This window comes from Oreochromis aureus, linkage group 20, assembly GCF_013358895.1.
Source record: "Oreochromis aureus strain Israel breed Guangdong linkage group 20, ZZ_aureus, whole genome shotgun sequence".
In the NCBI taxonomy this organism is placed as follows: domain Eukaryota; kingdom Metazoa; phylum Chordata; class Actinopteri; order Cichliformes; family Cichlidae; genus Oreochromis; species Oreochromis aureus.
The window spans coordinates 7,424,060-7,448,122 of NC_052961.1; the positions used below are offsets into that span (position 1 = coordinate 7,424,060).

The 24,063-nt window shown below is 41.3% G+C and overlaps 2 protein-coding genes across 2 annotated transcripts in view; both read right to left on the reverse strand.

Annotated features, from left to right (window-relative positions):
• src (v-src avian sarcoma (Schmidt-Ruppin A-2) viral oncogene homolog) overlaps window positions 1-9,667 on the reverse strand; it is a 31,596-nt gene extending 21,929 nt beyond the window's left edge. Inside the window, exon 1 of the mRNA XM_031741948.2 lies at window positions 9,228-9,667. The gene's annotated coding sequence lies outside the window, so the exon portion shown is untranslated. The remainder of the gene's footprint in view (window positions 1-9,227) is intronic.
• A 2,262-nt stretch (window positions 9,668-11,929) lies between these two features.
• kcng1 (potassium voltage-gated channel, subfamily G, member 1) lies at window positions 11,930-23,569 on the reverse strand. Its single transcript, XM_031741905.2, has 4 exons — window positions 23,441-23,569; window positions 22,354-22,511; window positions 15,692-16,528; window positions 11,930-13,524 (listed from the first exon to the last, which is right to left on the reverse strand). The coding sequence occupies exons 3-4, from the start codon at window positions 16,472-16,474 to the stop codon at window positions 12,745-12,747; spliced, it is 1,563 nt and encodes a 520-aa protein (XP_031597765.1). The 5' UTR covers window positions 16,475-16,528; window positions 22,354-22,511; window positions 23,441-23,569; the 3' UTR covers window positions 11,930-12,744.
• Window positions 23,570-24,063: the final 494 nt, after the last annotated feature.

The window sequence follows — 24,063 nt, forward strand, 5'->3', positions numbered from 1 at the left end:
TCTCTGCAGTGCTTTTTTTTTTTTTGTTGCTTTTTTCTTTGCTGTAAAAGCAACCTGCAGATCACCTTTTGCTGCCAAACACCACAGCCAACCTGGCCTTGACATCTCTGGGCTCGTGGAGTCGAGCAGCTGGCCACTCTGTCTTAAACCCCGTGCTTACAGAGGAATTTTTGTCCACTTCCAAACAACAAACACTGCTGGCAGCAACTGCAGGTTCAAGGATTTTCGCTTATCCCCTGCTCCTAATCTGAGTATGACATATATCAAATTATTTTGGGATTGAAACTCAAAACGAAAAAATATCTGGGCCATTTTAGATGAACGATCTGTTGCCTTTTGCAAAGGTTGCAAAGTAACAAAGAGGGAGAGCTACTTACTAAGGATGCAGAAATATGCTTAAATGTTTCATTTGCATACAAACTGAAATGTAAAAGCAACAACCTGTTTTCTAGGTAGATTACATGCAGCAGTACTTCATGGCTTTTTAACTGTGACAAATTCAAGTTGTACGCTACTTTTTTTGAAAAACTATTTAAAAGACATTACTGTAGAAGACCTGGCAGGAGCAAATATCTGTTAACTGGTTGAAAGCAGTAGGATTGACCAAGTGAAGAAGGTAAGTCTCTTCAATTATACTGAACTATTCCTCCAAGAGAACCAGTAAGATAATTAAAGTCTAAGCAGACATTTTTTCACTTGTTTCCAGTTCCTTCTTTCCATCCTTCAGTCCCCTCATGAAAAACCAGCTCCACCATTCATCCCCTACATTATGTCAAAGCTCACAAAGCGACACTTGAGCCCAACACTTCCTACTTCCACAGCTAACACTGTCATTAAAATCAGAGACGTAGCCACGTTGCTGTTGGACATATTTCATATAGACGCAAAGAGCTGGGCCAAACTTCAAACCGTTATGTGATCACATTATAACCATTTTAGCACATAAACTCAGAGTAATTTCTTACCCTGCAGGATTTGGTCTGCTTCAGATATGTTCTAACTACTGGTTTAGGCTAAGGCAGAGCACGCAGGAAGAGACATGAAAACACATGACTAGCTATAAATTATCAGTGCATCTTCTCACTAGCGCACCACACAGTTAGGGACCTACATGTAGTATGTAGAAGTCAAATCGAGCTGTATCTGACATTTGTGCTCTTACTTACAGTATAACTCCATCAGGTAAGAGCTTACCTGTACCAAATCTGTGGAAGTCTATGTATTTCAATAATTATTCAGTAAATCATGCCCTCTTTCTACTCCAAGTTTCTTAAATATCTCTCTCAACAGAGTAACTTGAATGTAGCCTTCCTAGTGCAGAACTAGTAAAAAGAAGTATCACCTTTCTTGCACCTGATTTACCTGAGACCTGTGACTAACCTTCCCAGTCTGGGTGTGACGGGGGCCCAGCTCAATCGAGACAGAGCGATGACATTACTGCAATTCCCTCTGCTTAGCTCATCATGTTTGTTGCAAAACAGCAAATATATTCCAGCACATTAACCCATAGTTAGCGTTTCACAATTTCACCATTTGCAGGTTTATGTTTATGAGGAGGAGATTTTAAGTGAAACATTGCCAGCAGCTGAACCTCAAAGTCTGTTTTGGGCCGTTCTGTGTCACCGGTGATGAATACAGACGAGGATCAAAATGAAACAGCAGCAGCTCCTGAACAACTGAGATCTGAGGCATTTGTGGCATGCACAGTACTGTGACTGCATTTAAGGGACCTGAGGGTGTTCACTTGTGTTGACGGTGTGAGAGGCAGAGCGCTGTTCCACTGTGGTATATTAAATGCCAAGAATAGACTGGTTTACTACTGTATTGTTGCAATATGAGGTATCTCCGCTGACAAACGTCCAGGTTGTGTGGCTTCTGGGACTTACTCCAACATCAGCTTCATACCGTGCAGCTCTCATCTAAATATGGTCATTATGCGAACTGAGATTGATGAGCTGCGGTCATGTGTTCAAACAAGAAATGGAGGAGAAAGAGGAAGAGAGGAGAAGAGAAAGATAATCCTCAAGGGCATTGAACCCCCCACCCCCACTTCCCATCCCCATCTTACTCCCTTACACTTGGTCTATCTCCCTTCTCCCACTCTATCCTCTATTCTTTCTCCAATCCCTGAAGAAATGGTGGAAATAAAGGATTTCATTTCCACTGATGTGTCAGGCACATGTCACGTGAGGTGGAAAAAACAATGTTTTTCTAAAACACTGCTGAACTGGTAGTGAGCTCAAAGCGGTTGAGGAACATATTTGACATGAGAAAACGGAGGGGTCCAAAGACAACAAAGACACTACAGATGCAGGATCAGAAAGTGCTTCAGTCTTCTGCAGTATCACATAGGACTGTGTTTTACTGCTTCAGAATATGTCGCCTACAGTGAACTCCACTGCTGTGATAGCAAACCCTTAAATTCACCTCATCTCATCACATTTCAAAGAGGAGGTATTTGATCTTCTCAGTTTCCACAGAAACTCCCTGGTGCCTCACGCTTCAGTAAGCTAAGGCTTTTCAAGGGCTTCTACCGTTTAACTTCTCATCTGCACAGCCAGGCACTAAGAAATCCCTGCAGCTCCTGATCCACCAGGAGGGAACGTATATAACATGCTGTTTATAATGCACCCTATATACTGTACTGTTTTACACTGTTTAATGCAGGAAGAACTGCGCTAGATGTGCATTTTACCATCCGAGGTTTGTTGCAGCAGAGTGACTGAGTTCAGTCATTGCTAAGGAATGCAGAGAGGAGGACAAGGCGAGTTTCAACTGCTCTCCTGCTCACACAACCCAAATCAGGAATGTATGGGGAGCAGGTAGAGACACTGTCTCTTCCTAGATGTTCAAAAGCACAAGTTTCCTGCAGCTACGCATAACACCCACTCCAGAAGTTTCCCTCCACTGCCCGTCAGGGTAAGAAACGGCAGCATCACGCAGGAATTTTTCACACAATTAAAGAACAGGAATGCAATTCAAGGTCGCAACACACACGCGAAAAACACCCCCAGACTTCTTATTGTGTCAACAGAGATAAATGTATGCTAAGAATGCCATGCTGCAGCTGATAATCAGCTGATACGCCTCCATTATTAGGTTTTCTTCAGTGATAAAGCTGAATATTTCAAATAGATCAGGGTTATAGCCAAAGTTATGCACTTCTGTGCACACCCAGCATAACTAAAGCATGCTCAGTCTACATTTCTATAGCTGCTTTGGCTTTGAATTCAAACTGAAACCAAGACACAAAGAGCCCAGTGTTGAGCACTGCTTCCTTGGAGATAGACAAATAAAAGTATCAGAGATGCAGAAGCATTAAAATATTAAAATGTACCCATGTCACACTTCATCATCAAAACATAACTGCTCCCTGCCATGACATTTCCATAACAGATTGGAGGACGAGGCCCCCAACACTGAAGTGATTTCCTCCAACTCTTTTAAACCAGCCTTTGTTCAGTAGGCCCTGATTTCAATATTCAAATGTTACTCTGTGGGGTGGTGAAGCAGAGACTGAGACACAGGTTGCGAGGCAATCAGTAAAGAGCACTGAGTTGATGGTGCAGTTGGAGGTTTCATAAGCTGCAGATGGGTTGGGCCACTAAGCTGCCTCTGCTGAGGAAGAGGAAGATGTCTGACTCACCTAACAACAGACAGGAGTGATACCAGAGGTATCGAGGCAGGAAAGATGAGGTACAGCAATTCCTACTATCTCTGTGACTATCACTGGAGTCATATTTTTCATTAGAGATGAGTAAAAAGAAAAAAAAATGATGATGAAGTCATGTTTCATGATCCAAAACTTCCATAAACACAGTGAGCTAATAATTAAAGTCAGTGGATTGTGAACATATTCTGAAATGTCAGTGGATGCAGAGATTTTGGTCCAAAGAAGGCGATGAGCCAAAAAGCCAAATTTAAAACTGAGAAATCACGTCATTTGGGAAAATAATCCCTGAGTCATCGGTATTGTTTAGCAACCACACACTGAGTTTCATTACCTGTTTTTACTTGCAACAAAGAAATAACATCTAAACTCCAACCAGTAATTTTTTCATCGTGAAATGATTTACCAATTATATCAGCTGGTTCTGTAAAACATAAAAAAGAGATTTAGTCAAACCAAGACCCAGGATATGACCCGACATGGCCCAGTCGTTTCTGTCGCAACTGAGTCATTTGAGTAGTGGCACAGCTGTCGCGAGCACAGAAACACTTCATTCAAGCAAATTTCTCTTCATCCGGATTTTGCTTTTCATTGCCTGACATGACTCACTGAAAGGATCACAAATCATATTGAGTACCCTCATCCCTTAGTGCAGCTTTGCTCCACAAATTCCATGCATGCTCCTGTTATCTGGTTTTGGTGAGATTATAAGATTTGCCTGGTCCAGAGGTTGATTCTGACATGGTCTGTGCTCCCTGCCGGAACACGATCTGTGTAAAAACTCCCATGTCGACATACGTGGCGGTGATTCTCAGAGGATGGACAGCCTCACGTTTTGAGGGAGGGGAGAGCAGCATGCGCTCTTCCCAGCATCTCATCAGCCTGACCAGGCTCGCACAGCTGCGCCTACACAAAGCTACACAGAGAGGCATCTTTTTAAATGCCAAAGACGCTTTTCCTGTCACAAGAAATGCGAACGGAGCGATGGGAATGAGGGTGTGAGAGTGATCGCTTTTCCACAGAGGCAACAGTGGGTGGATTGAGAGAAGATGCGTGGCCTGTGTCACCCTGGCTAATTCCCAGAGCACAGGGACAGGAAGTGGCCAACGATCCCGGGAGGATACAAACCCTCCTCTGTTTGTCTGTATCAAACCACTATCAGATACTTCATTCAGACGGCCAGCAAGCACAGACCCCTCTGAGTGAAGCCTTGAAGGGATATGTCAGAGCACTTCAGTTCTTCATCTTTATTATTCAAGTGCTTTTACTGGGTCAAATGGACAGCTTTGTAACTTCATGTTTTATTGGTGTATACACGGTGACCCGCATTTCCTCTGCAGACACTAATTCAAGCAGTGACACCGTATGGAGTAGATAAAAACTAGAATTACAGTAAAGGATTAAAAACTATGCCAATGGTGCACAAAGCCTAAACAGAGAGAGACAGACAGCATGTGAGTGATGTAAGACAGGGAGAACGAGAGAACAGGTGGCACTGGCATTCCCATGCTCAACCATATGCCCTTGAATGTAGCTGGGCACTAATTAGCAACAAATCTGGGCCAGAGCAACAGAAGTTTAGTATCTGCAACATGAAAAATTCAAAGGCTTTTGTCAGCAGGAAGCCATCACAAATTTCATGCCCCCTTTTCACGGATACAGTCTTTCTCTCTTTTTGGAGCGCTTCGCGTATCTCCTTGGCAAACCGAAGAGGGGTTGACGCTGGCATCAGACAAGTGTTTTGTTTGTTAAGTACTTGAAAGCCAAAGGGGAATAGTATGTTGTTTTAACAAAGCGCAGCCACACTACTACTCCTACTACTACTACTGAAGCCCCAGATCATTTAGATTCTTTTTTCATCTCTGGTTCTCTGGACCATCAGTTATACTTCTTCTTTTTAATTAGAGCCTCACTGATTATACACTTTTTAGGCCTATGCCCACAAAAATGTTTAGAGGGTAAAAAATCTGGATTTCGTGAGATTCTGGCATTCTTCAGTTAAACTACAGTGGTTAACAAATTATGAAACCACTTTTCATTAAAAACAGGAAAATTATCAAAAACTTGTTTAAAGCTGAAAACGAGTTATTTATTAGGCAAGTCACCAACTGAATTCATGCTTTATAACCAAATTTGAGCCGGCTGGAATTAATCAATCGTTCGACCACTAAAACACATTTTCCTGTTCAGGAATGCAAGTAAACAACTGCAATATGGTATCTTTTATTTATTTTTTTTTACATTGAGGAAGCCGTTTAACTAACAGTAGTTTGGCTTTCTACATTACTTTTACTTTCACATTTTTAAACTTGTAATTGGAAAGAAAGAAGAAAAAATGTAGTAACAAAAAAAAAAAAAAAAAATACAGTTTGGTATCTTAATATAAAAGAGGTGCTTTAATGTTTGTTTGGGTTTGTTTGTTTTTTGGTAAAACCTTAAAATTGAAAATGTATTTCAAACAACAACTATATTATATTTTAGTATTACAAAATATCATTTAGATTAAAACACTTTCATTGCATTACCACCACTGGTAATCTAAGGTAGCTGTTTCAAAAACCTTCCATTGGACTAATAAATTTATTAAGCACTGTATGTAAGTTATAGTCTTACTGGAAAGGGTAAATTATTCATTTATTAATTATTTATTAAATTTCTTGATAATTCGCTTTCTTTCCAACTTCCTATTATGACCTGGATGACTGAGAACTTACACAGACATATTTAATAATTATGCTCTGTGGTCCCTGCTTGGCCAAATGTGCTACAGACAAGAACAGTATTGAATACACCAAAGTCGGAGAAGTTCTACTGACATATAAAGTATTGACAGTATTGCTAAATTATCCTGAGCATCTTTTTCTGCAATAGGTTTTATAATATGTTTTCAAAGCTTCAAACATTACACAACATGTAGATTTACACAGTTCAGATTTTTATTATTATTACTGCTAATAACTCTTGATTGGTTTGCGATGACTGAGCTTTAGAAATAAAAGCAAGACTGTCCACTGGTAAATCAAGTTTGGTTGGTTCCATTCTGTTAGACAGATACAAATGGTAAAAAAAACCATTTTAAATGTTAAAATCAGCACTAAAATATTATCTGGCGACCCGCCTAATAAATAAGCCGATGTGTGGGAAGAACTGATATAAATGCCAATGCTGACATCAGTTGGCCTTTATTTATAACATATCACAACTTTGTCCTTAAGCTCTGTGTGTGTAATTATGTTTTGATATTTAACATTGGAATTAAATGATTTTAATGTAGCTACACCAACAAATATACACAAAAGGCAAATCCTTTTAAAATTCTAATTACAATATGTCCTCAGAGCTCACTGCCAATTAATCCTCATCTGACCTAAAGGAAAGTGGAACATGAGCTAGATCAAATGATGAACTCAGCAAACTGCCAGCTAGAGTGAAAGCTGTTTAACGCCACTGCTCACTTTGCTTCAGTGCAGTTAAAGGCAGAGACAAATACACACATCAGTAACAAAACGCTTAGCTGAAACTCCTGAGAAACAGTTTCTCTCTGCAGACCACCCCAAATCGCTTTCCTTCCTTCTCTATGAATAGGTGCACAAAGGCATTTTTGAAAGTGGAAGCAACTTGTCTTAAAGACGCTGATTCTCCCAGTCTGGATAGCTGCGGAAACAAGCAGTTCATTGATGCCAGGCGCAGTGCATCACCCTGACAGACAAACCACTCCAGTATAAGAGGGAACAAAGCGGCCAGTCCACATCCACGTTGCCAATTAGCAGGAATTTCAGCCTCAAGAGCCAGTTTAGTCTCATTGGAGTTGACATAAACATCTATGGCTTTCACTGAAGACATTCATGGGATTCCAAGGAGCATTAGGTCCCCTCTGCGGAGCCTGAAATCTGGCAGTTAGAAATCACAATGGACCATCTCGTACCACTTTGAGAAACACTTCTCACTCACTGGTTGCAGGAAGCATGCTAATACTAGTGAAAATGGCAACATCTGACCCGTATTTACATTAGCTGAAAACACTTATGAAGAGAGAAGATAATGGTTAGCAGAAATGATCAAGCATGTCCTGCTTCATCTCCAGCATCAGCTTGCGTGTTGCTGGATCAACTTATATTGAACACATGGGAAATAATATGTTGTTTCTGCCTGCTGCCAAGCATTTTAATGCTTTCAGGAAAAGACTAAACATTCACGCACATAGACACACACACACACAGACATGGGAGGAAAAAAAACATTAGAAAATCTGTAGAGGATTAGTCTAAGGCACTACTGATAATCAAATGTAACAGCAATTTTATTATCATTAAACCTCCACGGATGTCACTGAAATATGTCTCCGGAGAAATGTTTGACGTTTCCGAAAGGATTAGAGTAAGAGAAAGAAAATAAGCTGAATGTTTATATACAATATTGCGATCTTAGGCAGATCAAAAAGCTGCGACAACACACTGCAATAGTGGTACAGCAGGTTTAACTGTGTGTCTGTGTGTGTGTGGAGAGCACAAGGGCTGTGCCAGCTGTCATATCTCAACAGCCATGATAACAAATATGCCGCACGGTGACGTCTTGCAGGAATTGAGAGACCAATATTTAAGTGTCTGCGAGAAAATCTCGTCTAGACACTAAATCGGTTTTAATTTTTGACACAAAGGCTAGGTTAGCAGATCTGTGGGATGATCCTAGATCAGCGCTCTGGCTGAGAGTCGGGACTGATGTGTACACTAAATACAAGCCAATGACTAATCACAATGTTAAACATTATGGAGGACTGAAACTACAACTCCTCAAGCGCATGGCTTTTTACATTATATTACAGACTTTTATAATGACTTTGAAATATGCACACCTAGTCTTTCAGTTATTAGCTACTACACCACATTGGAGTCAATATTTAGACCTTTTGAGTCATGTTGAGTGGGAGAGACTAATCCTAAGCATATGACAGTCATGTCTTTAAAGTGTGTGGGGGAATTTGAGAGGGAAAATATGTGTCATGATGAGTGAACAAGCAAAATCCTACGATACATACATACAGACATAATGAATCTAAACTGATTTCACATTTCATATAAATAAATCAACTGGAGCAAAAGCCAGAAAGTTTCACTTGTGTAAACTCCCTCTCAGGTAGCCATGGCTCTAAAATCAAGGATGTGCAACTAAAAGGTGTGGTGTGATTGTTTCCAGAAGCCGCGTACAGTAGAGGAGAGACTCCTCACACCCAGTTAAGTTATTCTAAAAAAAAAAAACTGTGATGATTAACTTTGAGACTGGTGTGGGTGCAACGTGGTTTAATTTATTACATGGTGCGAAAACTACCAGCTGCTGGTCACCATTAACAGGAGCATTTGTTTACAAAAATCTACACACTGAATAAGATGTTGAGTGTAAATTTAGATTAGAGATGTTTGTTTGTTTTAATGTCCCAAAGAGTGAGGCTTTGTCTGTACTTATTTGATGCACGGCTGAGCTCCAACCACTCATTCATTTTTTATTAATCCCTGTCTGTCCGCCTGTCAAGCGACTAAAACAACAAGTTGGCTTTACTCACCGTGAAGCGCAGGCTACCGGAGATTTAACGGCGTCGCCCTTCTGTCGATTAGACCGGATGATTTGGCATCAAAGCATTAATGAACTGATCAGAGACACTAAAAAGCTTCTCGATTCCTAAAACTGGGGCTTTGGAGAAGATGGGCAGCTGAAGAGAGAGTCGGTGCCAAAGCGAGCGACACAGAGGCGATGAGGAGGGATCCCATTCAACTGGAGGGACCGCCCGGTGAAGTCATGACGGGGAAAGCCTCTGAAGCTGTGGAAACATTTTTCACTGACACGGTCTAAATGAAGAAAAGCACCGGAACGTCCCTGATTAAAAAGTCCCAGCTTTGCGCGTAACAGAAACCCCCGGTTTGCGACAAGGCTGAGCAAAAACACCAAATCATGACCAAAACACTGGGATGTGCTTGAGGCAAGGAAGGGAGGAGACTTCGTCGCATTGTGAAAACTCTGATTGGTGGGAGGGTTTTTGCACTGTGGATTTGCCCGATTTGCGTGAATGGCATGTCATGGAAGCCCCACCTCACCTGAGAAGTGCAGGTTCAAACGCGGTTCGTTGTACAATTACTCATCCTGTTCTTGGCGGTTAAGACTGTGTAGCCTATGACACATGAAGCGTGTTACGTTTTGTGATGTGAGCCAACTTCACACCATTAAGTCATAACCTGGACACAAATACTGTTGAATTTCTCACGTAAAGTTTCAAAGGCTGACCTAAAAACCTGGAGATATTTTAACTGTAATATAAATTTAGATCGTTAAAAAAGTTTTTTTTTTTTTTTTTTTTTTTTTTTTTTTAAATCTGACATCATGAAAGAATCCCTAATATCACTGAACTGGAGTGCGAGGTAGTCTGATTTTCTATTATTCTATTTGTTAGCGTGAAAATCAAAGATCAGGCTTGCTTGTGATCTTTCTATTTGATGACACGATGCTGCCACCTGCTGGCCATGAAGCAGCATTTCTAAATCGAAGTAGCTGCTGCAGAATTAGAGGCTTCTGTCAACTTTCCACATTAAACTCAGAGGAAAGAAGTACTTCAGTTTACTTACAAGTACTAACAATACCCCTGCGATAAAAAATAAAAAGCATACAAGCAAACATGCTGGCTTGTCCCAGGAGTATCCTGTAACCTTTCTTCTTATACGGAGAGGGAAGGAAACCGTTTTATGATTTCCCTCCTTGTCCTGCACATGTAGCGAGCTAACAATTAAAAAACTTGCATGCATGGCATTTCTGGCTTTTTGCAAGCATTTTAAAACTTTGCATGATGTTTAACTAATCCTAGACGAGTGAGGTCGGGGGAAATTTACGTAAACCTATGTTATACACATACTAAACACCTTATTAGAACCACTTTAGCGATCTAGTGTATTGAATTCAGCCAACCAAACTGGGAGCAATGTTGACGAACTGCACCAGATGGTATAGGTCTTCCAAATACAGCCCTTGGTTAGTGTGCAGCTACTGCCTTGCCTTTTTTTCTCTTCTCTTTTTGTAATCTGTATATTCTGTATTAAAAATATAAATAAAAAATGTATCTATTAGCTGTAAGACAAATATAGAGTAGCAAGAAGTATATTTTGCACTGAAGGGTATTACCGTATTAAGTAAGTGAAAAGGAAGCGCATAAATAGAGTATAACAGACAAATACTTCATTAGAATACTTCACTAAGTCCATCACTGCTTTGTACCTCTGACTTGTACCTCTTTGTGTTTCATCACTGCATTTATGTCAGTACCATATCACCCCATTAGAGCACTTTGCTCTGGCATGGCAGACTTACTGGTTGTTCCTAGAGTATTTAAAAGTAGAATGGGAGGCAGAGGCTTCAGTTTTCAGGCCCCTCTTCTGTGGAACCAGCTTCCAGTTTGGATTTGGGAGACACTATCTCTACTTTTAAGATTAGGCTTAAAACTTTTCTTTTTGCTAAAGCATATAGTTAGGGCTGGACCAGGTGACCGTCAATCCTCCCTTAGTTATGCTGCAATAGGCATAGGCTGCTGGGGGATTCCCATGATGCATTGAGTATTTCTTCTTCAGTCACCTTTCTCATTCACTACGTGTTAACAGACCTCTCTGCATTGAATCATACTTGTTATTAATCTCTGTCTCTCTTCCACAGCATGTCTTTCATCCTGTCTTCCTTCTCTCACCCCAACCGGTTGCAGCAGATGGCCCCGCCCCTCCCTGAGCCTGGTTCTGCTGGAGGTTTCTTCCTGTTAAAAGGGAGTTTTTCCTTCCCACTGTCACCAAAGTGCTCGCTCAGAGGGGGTCATTTGATTGTGGGGTTTTTCTCTGTATGTATTATTGTAGGGTCAATAATAAATAAATAATAAATTTAGCATCACAACATTTTCACTGCTGTTTCATTGCATATATTTACCCTGATCGTCCACATGCCACCTGCAGTGAAACTGCCTATGGCCCACAGTTTGGAAACCACTGGTGTAAGCCATCAGTAACAGAATAGATGAGACTGAAATATCAATTTATAACAATATAACTGATACAGTCTGGAAAGAGAAGCTCACCAGGAGAATCTGGTTCCCATGGTTGATGTCTTTAGGCATCGCTTTAGTAAAACAGTTTCCATTCCCTGTTTCTAAAGTGAAAAGTTGAAGTTAAAACAAGAGGCATCAATGAATCATCAACAGAAAAAAGGAGAGATTCCACTCAAATCCAATTTAAAGTGAGATATAGTTTATAAACAGCTATGCACAGCAAATGCAGTAATTACAAGAACAATAATGCTATTTCCAGAACGTGTTCAAAAATTGCATATGAACCCCAAAGTGTAGAAGAAGGACAGTTAGGACATCATAAGTAATGTGTAGATGCTGGCTGTGCCACAGTATTATTAAGGAACCCCGACATAAGTTTGAATGGTTTCAAAGCAGTTAGAAAATAATGAGTTGATCAAGGGTCAAATTTTAGTTGGGAAAGAAATTTATACCTTTGGGACTTAACAAAAGCAAACAGCATCTTCAGTTAACTGGCACTGTCCCGAGAGCACACAACATCACCAAATCCACTGAAACCAGAGATAAAGAAACATCACAATGCTGTTGAATGATGTGAAGCTGTGACTGTGCTCTTCAGGCATGTCTTCTGTTCATAAACACATGTTTTAGAATATGACTGTTTTAACACTACAGGTCACTGGTAAGCTCGAGGTTTATGCGTATTTTATCTTTTTTGTCAGCTGGATTTATGTTTGCTCTTATATGCGTTCAATAAAGAGATCCTTTTTTGCTGTTCTTATTTTTTCTCTCATCTCTTCATCATTTTCTTTAAGTGTATACTGCTACAAATCAAGCTGCATTTTTGGGAAGAAAAAATAATCTCTGTCTCTTCTGTGTCTCACTTTTGACGCCCCTTTCAACCAGCCAATCCATCAAATGTCAGCCTCTCTTCCTGTCTTGGTTACACATTCAATCCCATGCGTTACCTCCTTCATCCTTGGTTTCTATTCTAGACCCGCTCTCTCATGTCCTCAGTTGTCCTGCAGTCTCAGTCATCCATTTCTCTCGTGTCAGACGACCCTATAGGAAAGAGCATGTCACTCTCTAAGGACAGGTTGCTGCCTAGCCCGGCCATGCGGCTCCGCAGCAGAAAGTGTGTCCTCCTCTGCAGGAGCCTCTGCTGCTCCTGCTTCAGCTCCACGTAGGAGCGTGAGAATGTGTGGAAGATGGAGGTGACGGGAAAGGCCATGAGAAGGATGCCACTTAGGATGCTGCTCAGAGCCACCACCTGACCTGGGATGCTCCTTGGCACCATATCCCCATAGCCCACTGTTGTCATGGTGATGACAGCCCACCAGTAGGTAGCAGGGATGCTTGTGAATTCCTGTGTGGTGGCCATTTCATTCTCAATCAAGTACAGCAGGGGGGAGTATAGTGCGATCGCCACACACAGGAAAAGGAGTAGCAGTCCAAACTCCCGTGTGCAGCGGCGTGCTGTCAGGCCTAGAGTTTGCAGGCCCAGGGAATGGCGAGCTAACCGCATCACATAGAGGATACGCAGGGCCCTCAGCACACGCAGCACCAAGCCCACTTTGTCCAAGTAGGTGTTGCCTGAGCCCAGCCTCTTCTCTCCTTTGGAAGTGCTGTCCACCACTAGTGTGATGTAGTACGGCAGGATTGCTACCACATCAATCAGGTTCAGGGGCTGTCTGAGGAAAGTCAGCTTGCTGCGATCTTGGATGAAGCGCAGGGTGAACTCCAGGGAGAACCAGGCTACACACACAGTCTCCACAATGAAGATATTATAGCACATCTGGGAACAGGTCCCCTGTTTAGGAAAGAAACAAAATGTGGTCACCAGCATGTAGATGAGGTCGAATCACTAGAGGGAGCCACCTCAGTGTGAAATTCAAACGCTAAACAGTGGTAGGAGTCTGCAGCCCTCAGCACTGCAGCCAAGACAATTAAAAAATAAAAATAATGGCTCATTACAGATCTAACCACCAGTTTTGGTTATGGGGAAAAAAGTAATTTTCCATTTACATTTATGATGAATGTCATTAGGCACTAAATCTTAGGTCAAAGCGTCTAAAATGATACCGCCACGCTTCCAGAAGCAGTGTATTTTTCTTCATGATTCAGTGCGTGGTTGAAATATGGTTCAAAGCATTTCAAAGCACATACTGTGATAGCCGCTGAATGCAGTCCATATCAGCGAATAATATCATTATTATGAAACATACTCCCACAGAGGAGGAAATGGCCTGACCACCTGAAAACTCCAGATAACCTGAAACACTTGTGTACTTTTAATGCAAGACTTTGTCGTCTTGTTGAGGAGCTGTTAGAATGAGATCATCGGCACTTCTTTTTAAACAAACGAATTCAGACTCTCAAGTGAGAATACAGTGCAAGGGTGTCAGATGAATATATCAGTGACTAAATCAGACAACAAGCAGCTTTTCATTTCCTTTTCAATTTTGTTTTTCTTATTTTCCCCTCCCCCGTTTTCTTAGGTAGTTATTGGTTTAACAGTGTGACAGAGGTGATGTTTAACTCATCTGCAGCTAATGCAGGGGTGGGCAACTCCAGGACTCAAGGGCCGGTGTCCTGCAGGTTTTAGATATTACCCTGGCTCAATACACCTGAATCACATGATTAGTTCATTACCAGGCCTCTGGAGAACTTCGGGACATGTTGAGGAGATAATTTAGCCATTTAAATCAGCTGTGTTGGATCAAGGACACATCTAAAACCTGCAGGACACCGGCCCTCGAGGCCTGGAGTTGCCCACCCCTGAGCTAATGTCTCACTGTACAGGAGCGAACGTTTTGCACTCCACCCATTTCCCACACTTACTGTATCTGCACTTGATTATCTGAACAACTTGAAACAGAAAGAAAGAAAAAAACAACACAAACTTTTTCCCCCACAGTGGAAATCAAAGAGTTTGCAGTCAATCTGCACTTCTATCAAAAGCCTGCTTTATTTAATTTTCACAAAAGCTTCCAAGACACATCAATTAATTAATTCAAAACCTGTTTGCACTTTACTCTGCGAGAAGATTACGTGTGTGGCTCAGATATTCAATTTTCCTTTGATTTGACTAAAAAAGCTGGGGTGCTAATTATGTTTGTGATTGAAGTCAGACATAATAATGGAAGCATTTCATGAAAGCAGCCTGAGACGTCTTCAAACATTTATTCTAATTTGGGAAAAAAACTGCGGCTCTCTCAGCAGCCTTCCTTCTCTTACTGGGATGGGGTTTTAAAATGACATGACATTATTAGCATTTTCTTTAATGGCTAAGGGTTGTTTTTTTTAAAGCACTTAACCTCTTTTTGGATACATCAGTTTAAAATGGATGGATAGAAAAAAAAACCTGACATAAACCTGCTGGGTTCACATATTCATTGTCAGTATGGTGGCGTCTCTTTATGTATTGTGGCTGTGCAAAGCACTTTTAATGACGAATACATTAAAATGAATTAAAAATATATAAATAGAAATTAAAACAGAGTACATGTTTTGGTAAAATGTTTTAACTATATTGGTTTCAAAAAGAATTCTTATATTTGAAATGTTTGTCAAATTTAAAATGAAATGACTCGATTTGCAAAGTTTGTGATATTCTCATTTTTTCCTTATTAATACAAATACTTCAAAAACTAACTATATTTAGGCACAAGTTACTTTTCTGCTTCTTCTGTCTTCATTTAGATAATTGGTTAATCATTAATTTAACCAAAACTAAGCAGTTCTTGAATTTTAGACACTGGAAATTGAGTCTTCTGGGCAACTATTTTGAAAACTTGGATGCCATAACAATATTAACCACATTTATCAGCTGTAAGAGCCTCAGAAGCTGTTGTTGTCCCAACTGTACCTCACAGAAACAATAAGTTTTGTTTTGCGTTTGTAGCCTTATAACCTCTTCTTTTTTATATAATTTTTTAATCTTCATGTGCTGTGTTAAACATCACGTTTCTACTCACCGACTCCTCCTCCTCCCTCATGGCCGGCATGGTGCTGATGGATAAGTTGATGGCAGTGATGGTGACAAACAGCACGGACAAACAAGCAAAGATCTTCCCTGGGAGGCCAGAGTGAGGCCTCTCCACCATGTCCCTCAGCTTAGCCATGCACCGACTGAGTCTAGAGTCAGCCACGCGTCCCCTTTGGCCACTGTCTGAATCCAGCAGATCCTCCAGGAGTTCTTCCTCCTCCTCTGCTCTCTCCATGGCTTCAAACTCCTCCATGCGCTGCAGCAGACGCCTGCGACAGCACCACTCCAGGCTCTCCTCTGGAACCCCCCAGTATAGCAGCTCCTCTCTGAAGGAGAGGGCGCACATCTCCCTGAGGGACCGCAGTTTGCCCGCCCGCAGAAAGGTCAGGATGTTACGGAAGGCGCAGGGGCTGCGGTCAAAGAAGAACTCGTTGTGTGTGACATCATAGTCGTCACAGATGCGCATAATCTCATCGAAGCTGCTGCAGAGGTGCAGCTGGCCCAGACGAGACAAGGGGAAGTCCTCTAAGGTGGTCCAAGGCAGCTGGTAACGCAGGCCACCCACGTTGATAATGGCATGGAGTTTACGGGCACTGGACAGGAGTGTGTTATCGTGGATGGTGCTGAGCTCAGGGGCAGGCTGCGCCCTTTTATAGAAGGCTCCCTTGTGAGCCTCCTTCTCTTGTTGGAGGGGAGGGTTGAGGGAGTTATCAGAGGCACAGCTCAGGGCACTGTAGTCATAGTCAGAGCCATCACCCGCCAGCAGGGTCATCTTTACTGGTGCGCTCACATCCCTGTGCTCAACCTCCCATCAACACACTGTCACCTTCACAGAAACAATAGAGAGTCTAAAGTTAGTGCACCAGTGCAGGTTTGACAAAATGGGCCAAACTAATTAAATAGTGAAGTTTAAAAATCTCTTTAGCAACAGAGTCCTGACCAAGGTAGTCACCATTACAGTCAGCAGTATTACACAGACTAGTAATGCACACAGAGAAAGAAAAGTCCATTATTATTTGATAAAGAGTAAAATGCAAACAACAGACAAAATTATGAGGTTCAAATATAAGGAAACTTGAGACAAAAAGTCATGGCGTCCAGGTCAGTTAAAATCATCATATCACTGTGAGAAGTGCTTCAATTCACCTGCCAACATACTGAGCAGTACACTCTTACCAAATGAATACCATCACAATGCACTTTACTGCAGCAGGAGGCACTCAGACTGTTTGCATTATAATTCAAATGGATACGTGTCATTATAAGAAAAGCAGAGCAATATGTAAACAATCTCTGCCTGCAGAACAGCCCACTCACTGTAGAAATGAAAGCAAGAAAGCTGCGTGAAACATTCTGCCACCAACACAATTTTCAGATATTGTAAAGCTACAGCGGGGAAACTCCAGCGAGCATAATATTAATATGTGTAAACATATTAGTGAAATCCTAGAAGACTGTTTTCATTAACATGACTTCCATTAAATATGTCACACTGACTTGTAGTGAAACCTTAATATTCTTCTTTTTAAAAGTGTGATGAATAAATAGATTAAAATATGCACGTTTCCCCACTCGGATGGTGTTTCCTGCATGTTGGAGCCTCAGGCTGAAGTTTGAGCCGCACTGAAGTCATGAAGCAGTAGCTTTCATTAAGTCTGCGCCGCAGAGCAGTGTGCCTCAGGGTTTACAGGAATCTGCAGCTGTAGACATTTGTAAATAAAGTCTTTCTTGGTTTTATAAGGCCTTCATTTGAAAATGTCTTTCAACATTTATTTTGTCATAGTGCACTCTAGCTTAGTATCTAGTCCCTTTTAGAACAGCGCCATTGGAAAACTTTTATATTTTATTAGTATTTTCCTACTTTCCTTATTACTGCTTTAATGTTACAGCAAGTATTTTTCTTTTTTTTACTATTTTACCTATTTTAACTTGATATTATTGCTTCTGTTTGCTTCCTTATCTAATTTACTAAACATGAACCTGTAACAACAACAATAAGTAAAGAAAGTATGATGATGATGACAATAATAATATTTGTTGCTGTTGCTCTGCCTTGAGGTAAATGTTTAGTATAAAGTGAATTGCATAACTTTACAAGGGAATGAACTGAGGTGACATTTACATATTGCTGTAGGTTAATTTGCATACTGTTTATTGCCATTCATTCAAACATAACAATATTATTCTGGTCGTTGAACGATATTTGCAGATATCTCCTTCCGGTGTCTGGCTCGATCACACACACTGGTCTCGGTGAATACACCGTGCTATATAGCCGCAAGGTGCAAACTCTCAACGCTGGAGAGGTAAGCTGTATTAGCCAATGAATGGCCACTAGGGGGCAAAGATATCTGGTGAACATAAACAGAAATTCAACCCTGCTTTGCTACATGAGATTCGTATATTTACTGTCTTATACATTTTAAAATAGAATGTGTCCTCAGGTTAATGGCAAAATTGATACCACTCTGAAGTTTCTGTGTTAATTATGGAGTAACAGAGAGGCACTGTTCAACTTTACTTAGCATGAGGAGACAAAGAAGAGGAAACAATGCTTTAGCGACAACAGTTTAACTTGTCATATGTTTTGAGTGGAATAAACTAAGCTTTGGGGGACAATTTGTGGATTTATGTAACTTTGGAGTGAACCTGACTAACTGTGTCCCCTTTTCTAGACTTGATTCCATGTATTTACCCCAAAGTCGTACTCTTACTTTCATTTGAAAAGGAGGGCAAATAACAATCAGGGATTAGTTTCTTTTGACTGAGACAACAGATCATGATTAAATGTTAAACTCTTAACAGTATACATTTGTGGGGGCAACAATTTCACTCCTCACATTTTGTATAAAGATTTGTCACCCAGTGATGCTGTACTGACTCAGTAATTCACTGATGTAACTGTTATCCTACAGATACTGAAGAGGCTGTTTTCAAACACACTTAATAATCCGTCTGTGCTATTTCTGGCCCTCTCACATTTAGAGCGGGAGGCTTTAAAACGCAGTTAGGTGTCGGTTGAGGTGTGTGTGTACTAACGTGCAATCACACAGTTATGCAGGTTGTTCTGAGTGCCAGCTTATGCACATTTACCAGCAGAATAAGAGACGAGCACGAGAAGAAGAGCAGCACTATCTCACAATAAGAAAGAGAAGGAACTGGAAAATGTTTACCACTTTATCACCACTTTATCACCAGTGCAGTGACGGCCTTGTGGCCTCTGTCCAAACTAATTTAATCAATTACAGTGATTTAGGGGGAGGCAGGTTAGCCAGTTAGAAATTAAAATGTCAGTGCCTGGATTGCTGCACGGCCAAATTCTGAGTAAGGATTCTAAAATGGGGATGTGAATGTGTCAACTGAATGGTTATTAGGCACCTGCATTGTCAGCCTGTGTGAGCCACTGATTACAGTCAGCACCATCTTTCACCCCTGAAATCAGAGCAAACCCACCCGAAGCTTTTCTCGTCAGTGCTCTGCCTTGTTGCATTAACTTCCTGATGATATAGATTTTGGGCTTTTATTGGACTGGTCACATGTGGAATACCCCTGAGGTCAGATCATAATAAAACCCCAGTGCAGTCGGGGAAATCATGTAGGCCATCAGCAGATGCAGATACAGCCGCTTCCCACTTTTTTAAATATAAACACTGTCTGCCAAATAAACAGTAGTGCCATTAAACAAAAGCAAAGCACGAGAATGAAAATAAATTTTCAAAAAATGTAAAATCCCTCCTTTTTGATTCTTCTCACATTCTCCCTCCATGCGGTGGAGGTCATCAATACGCCTACAATGCATCGCCGGTGTGGATGTGCACAAGCCTACGCCACTCTCCTACTAGATTAAATCACACTTAACCCCTTGAGGCTGTTTGATTTCTCACTTTGCCTTTAAACCGATTGTGCTTTTCCATCTCCGCAGTCACAGGAGCATTTTTTTAAACTCTTGTTTTGTTTTGTTTTCCTTTCCGTGCAATGTTGCGCCTCTGATGTTTCCTCTGGGGGACAAAGTCTAGAAGGAGAAGGAGAGATGAAACGCTGCAAAGACAGCGAAGGCTGTTCTCCCCACCAGATCGGCTGAGGTCTGGCCTCTTTCTGTGCCAGCGTTATCACAGCTAAGCCACAGGGCATGTTCTCCAGATTGCCTGGTGAGTCACTGGGTTGTGAGTCTCAGTTGCCTGACAGTATTGTGCATGCATTTCCCATGGTTCCCTCCTCAAGAGTCTTCGGAGACTTTTAATACCACCAATATTGACTGAGATCATTTTAAAGAGCCCAGTAGTGATCGTGACCACAAGATCAAAGAGCAATTTAAGAAAAATCATAAGCCTTTTAAAAATAAGGAAATGTGTTGTAACTGCTGAGATCTGTCTGTTATTTTCATTTTACCTGCCTGCAGAGGCATGTGTTAAAGAATTTTGTTCAGTATGGGTGGTTCATATTCAAATTTTAATAGTAAAAATGAACATCTGAAGAGTGTCTGTGTGTTTGTCCCAGCAAAGAGATACAAATAGTTTACTTAGCGATGACTATTTATTGCTGCATATCTCCATATTGCTGGAAGTGCTGTGTAAGACAGATTTTACCAATCTGTCTCTGAATCAAAGATTTGCAATTCAGCTTGACTCATTCTGTGAAATACAGACACATGGTAATTTGATGAGTATCGAATTTTTGTCAGTGTTTCTGATGAAAATCTAAACCTCTAAGCTTTCCAGTGGCAGCTGTTCAAAGTGTAGAGTTCGGTCTTATTTTCTTGCATGTAGCCCTCCAACCATATTTAAAGCAATAACGTGCTGTAAAATAAATGCTCTCTATAAAGATGTTCCAGAAAAACGCATGTCACCTGACAATGAAGTCATGTCAGTCATGTCCTCTCAGGCTTAATGACCATTTAAACCACACAATGTTCCTTTTGTTCTCCCCAACAACCACTTCTGCTCCTATTCCCTTAACAGCTCACTGTTCTCTAATGGACTATAAGAGGATGGTGTTTCCAGAAATGGACCGCAAGAGCTGCCAAGACCCAACTGTCTCTCTCTCTCTCTCTCTCTCTCTCTCTCTCTCTCTCTCTCTCTCTCGCTGAAATCTGGTTAAACACTGAAACAGTCAGACATGCCAGAAGCAATCCTACCCTGAAGACCTTTCCTTACAGTAATTCAAGCAGGAATAGTTGTAAACAAAAGTGTTTCTTTTTTGTTGGCTGTGGGTGGTATTAATGCATGCCGAGAACCCTGGAAGAAGCTACAGTATAGCTCCAGGGCAATAAATGTCTCCCCAACTCTGTCTGTGGTCCACCACAGTGCGCTGCTCTCTACTTCTGAGGTACAGACAAGTATTCTGTGCAGATAATATGTTTCAGTAATGAGCTATCTCAGCACTAATGGCCACTCGTTTTCATCCTGCTCACTGTTCAGTTTCAACTGGAGTGCAAAACTCCAACAGAATGAAATGCATCTGTAAAATAAACCACCCTTCATTTTATAAAAATGTTTTTTTTTTGTGATGTTGTTTTAAAAGCTTAAAAGTCAGTTATTGAAATGAAATTCAAGTACTTCTTCGTGTCTCGCTTGGAATAAAATGTCGTGTAACAAAGAGCAAATGAGAAGCATCACACCTCTGTCATTTTCTGTCCACAGTTTATTTTCCAATCTGTCCTCTGCCCGTCCTTCCTTTTTAAAGGGCTCTATTCCCCAGACGCAGTCTGAGCCGGCCCACCGACTCTCTAGGCTTCTACCTCACTGCTCCATAATATGCCTCAGCACTTCTCGTCCTCTGATCCCTGACAAACTGTGACACACAATATTTAGTCAGCACACAAAACACCTCAACTTTACACCCATCACTCACATCCGATGTATAACGACAGCATGTGTTTTTCTTTTTCATCTCAGGAATTTTCCTGAGTGGATGATTGCACACTCTCACCATTTGCGAGTGCTCCTCTAACTTGATTATATAAAGATTGCATAACATTAAGTTCTCTGCATCGTTTGTGTGCATTAACCGATACTCACTTTTCATCTCTTGCTGCCCTTTTCCTGTCGAGCTGCAATCATCCGACCACCTAATCTTTCAGGGCTGTGTAAATAATTTGTTTTTCACAAGCAGTAGATAAAAGTGGCTCTGACAGCAGGCATGTGTGCAGGCATCACAACCTCACTGCAGAGAAGACCCGACTGTCTGTCACTTTAGACAGAGTGTTTCAAAAGACCTCTGCACTAGGGCGCAGCGCAAGTCCCTGCGGGCCGAAGTGACAGAAGGTGCTCGCACCGGTTGATTAAAAGATCAGCAAGGAAAAAAGAAGAACTCAACTCAACTTAAAATAAGCTGATGAGATGGTATAAATGGACTGTAAACTAACAGTTGCACAGGTCTTTCCTTTAAGTGGGAAATTAGACACTTGATGGTCAGTGTTGAGTGTAGAAAATAAAAGCTTTCTTGTCAAAGGACACCACATCTGTGTGTTGGTTAAGTTAGTTGTATTTTTACATTTTAGCACAGCGTGAACTGGTTAAAAACCTAAACGGTCAAATCAAAACATGAAAGAGCCAAGGGTTTCCATCGTTTTAGAAGACGGACTAAATTCACATCCGAGTCTCTGCAGATAGAAGACTTCAGAAGGAAAGAAGAGGACTTTGTCTTACTTACACTTTCAAAGCACATCCATCGCCCGATTTGTATTGAGTCCGAGCCCTGCCTGCAGATCTCTTTGGGTACCCACTGGTGCTCAGGGAAACAGCAGATCAGGATTTTGCTCCGGTGACACCAGAGGCTATGTCGCTCAGGCACCTTAAACATAAAAGCACCTGAGAAGCATACTATAATTACTTTATGGATCTTTTTTGTGGAGTAGAATCAGAGAGCCACTATTAGTTATTAGAAGAGGAAAAGTCATTAGTTCATCTCATTAGAGTCACAATTACCTGGTGGAGGGAGAGAGGATGATGGATTACATATCATATATCACTGCTCCAAGGTCTCCAAAGAGGGATTTGCATTGCGGACTCCTAATCACATTATGGGCCATTATCTAAAATCATCTTCAGAATGAAACCATGTGCTGTGTTTGAACTGATCTCATATGGATTCACTGACAGAAACATAAGCTGTGATACACTGTTTGAGGACTTGAAGTTGTTCCCACATTCAAAAGTTTCTCTTGCATCAATTTTCAACTTAAAATTAGATTTTGAAAAGTGTTTTTAATGTCTAAGGACACTGCAAAGATAATATATATATATATATCAAATGTATGTCCCTGCTCAGAGAGCATGGCAGACAAAATCTGTCTCTGCATCGAACCCTGTCTCAGTAAATGTTTACACATCATACAGTGTCATGCTGCTGCACCCTTGTTACCATGGCGTACATGCAGCGCATCGGGCATGCAAGTCTCGGTCATCTGTTCGAGACAGATAATTCCTCGTTTAATGAAAAGTGGACTTCGCAGGAAACCATTAATTAGCTCAGTCTGATTACAACGGACACTGCTGATGGACCCTTCAAGTTACTTTAAAAGAAATACTGACAGCACATCAGTGTGATCTACAAAAACACTAACAGGTAGACACATGGTGCACACAGTTATAATATCAAGCCTGAGGAAGCAGCTATTTACATACATGAATAAGAAAAACTCCTAAAGTGTCACTTACAACTAAGGAGTATTGTTTGTTTTTTTCTATAAAACAAGCATTAAGTTTAAAAACAAGCAAACAAAAAAATTCATACTCACTGCGCTCTCAGATCAGTTCCTCTGCAGCTGTTAGTTTGCTGAAGAAGCCTGAAGGCGATGAGAGGAATGTACATGAGGGAAAATATGAAGTGTGTTTTCAGGCACTGCTGCTACCTCGTTCAACTCTGGTCCATCTATGCAAAGGCACTGGGCTTGTGGAGTACGAGAACGCTATTTGATAATCATGAGCAACAGGCTGCCTCCCCTCCTCTCGCCCTCCCTCCCTCGTTCCCTCCTTCCCTTTCCTTTTCCCTCGACTCTCGCTTTCTCTCTCGAATCCTTCTTCCCCCCCTTCCTCGAGCGCTGACATCAGAAGTGGGATGTGCCATTATACCAAAACCTTTTGAGAGAAATCCATGGCAACCACCATCTAGAAAGAGCCGTACTTCCCCTTCACCTTTAAAATGAGAATAATCACTGTCTTTTGATTGTAGACTCACACAAAGGTTTATATTTGTCCAGTGGGTTACTTGGCTGAGGGAGGAGGGGAGGGCCGGTTGTAGGCTGGCTCACACTCACCAGGGTGTCCAATTTTAGACAAGTGGTGGGAAATGCTAACATGAAGTATGATGATGAGGTGGAACGCATGGCTCATACTGAGAATGTTCATTGCAACCAGAGTA

Coding starts and splice junctions, on each gene's coding strand:
- kcng1 (XM_031741905.2), bottom strand. CDS start 16,474: ATGACCCTGCTGGCGGGTGATGGCTCTGACTATGACTACAGTGCCCTG. Junction 13,525..15,691: donor TGAGGGAGGAGGAGGAGTCG/GTGAGTAGAAAC, acceptor TTTCCTAAACAG/GGGACCTGTTCCCAGATGTG.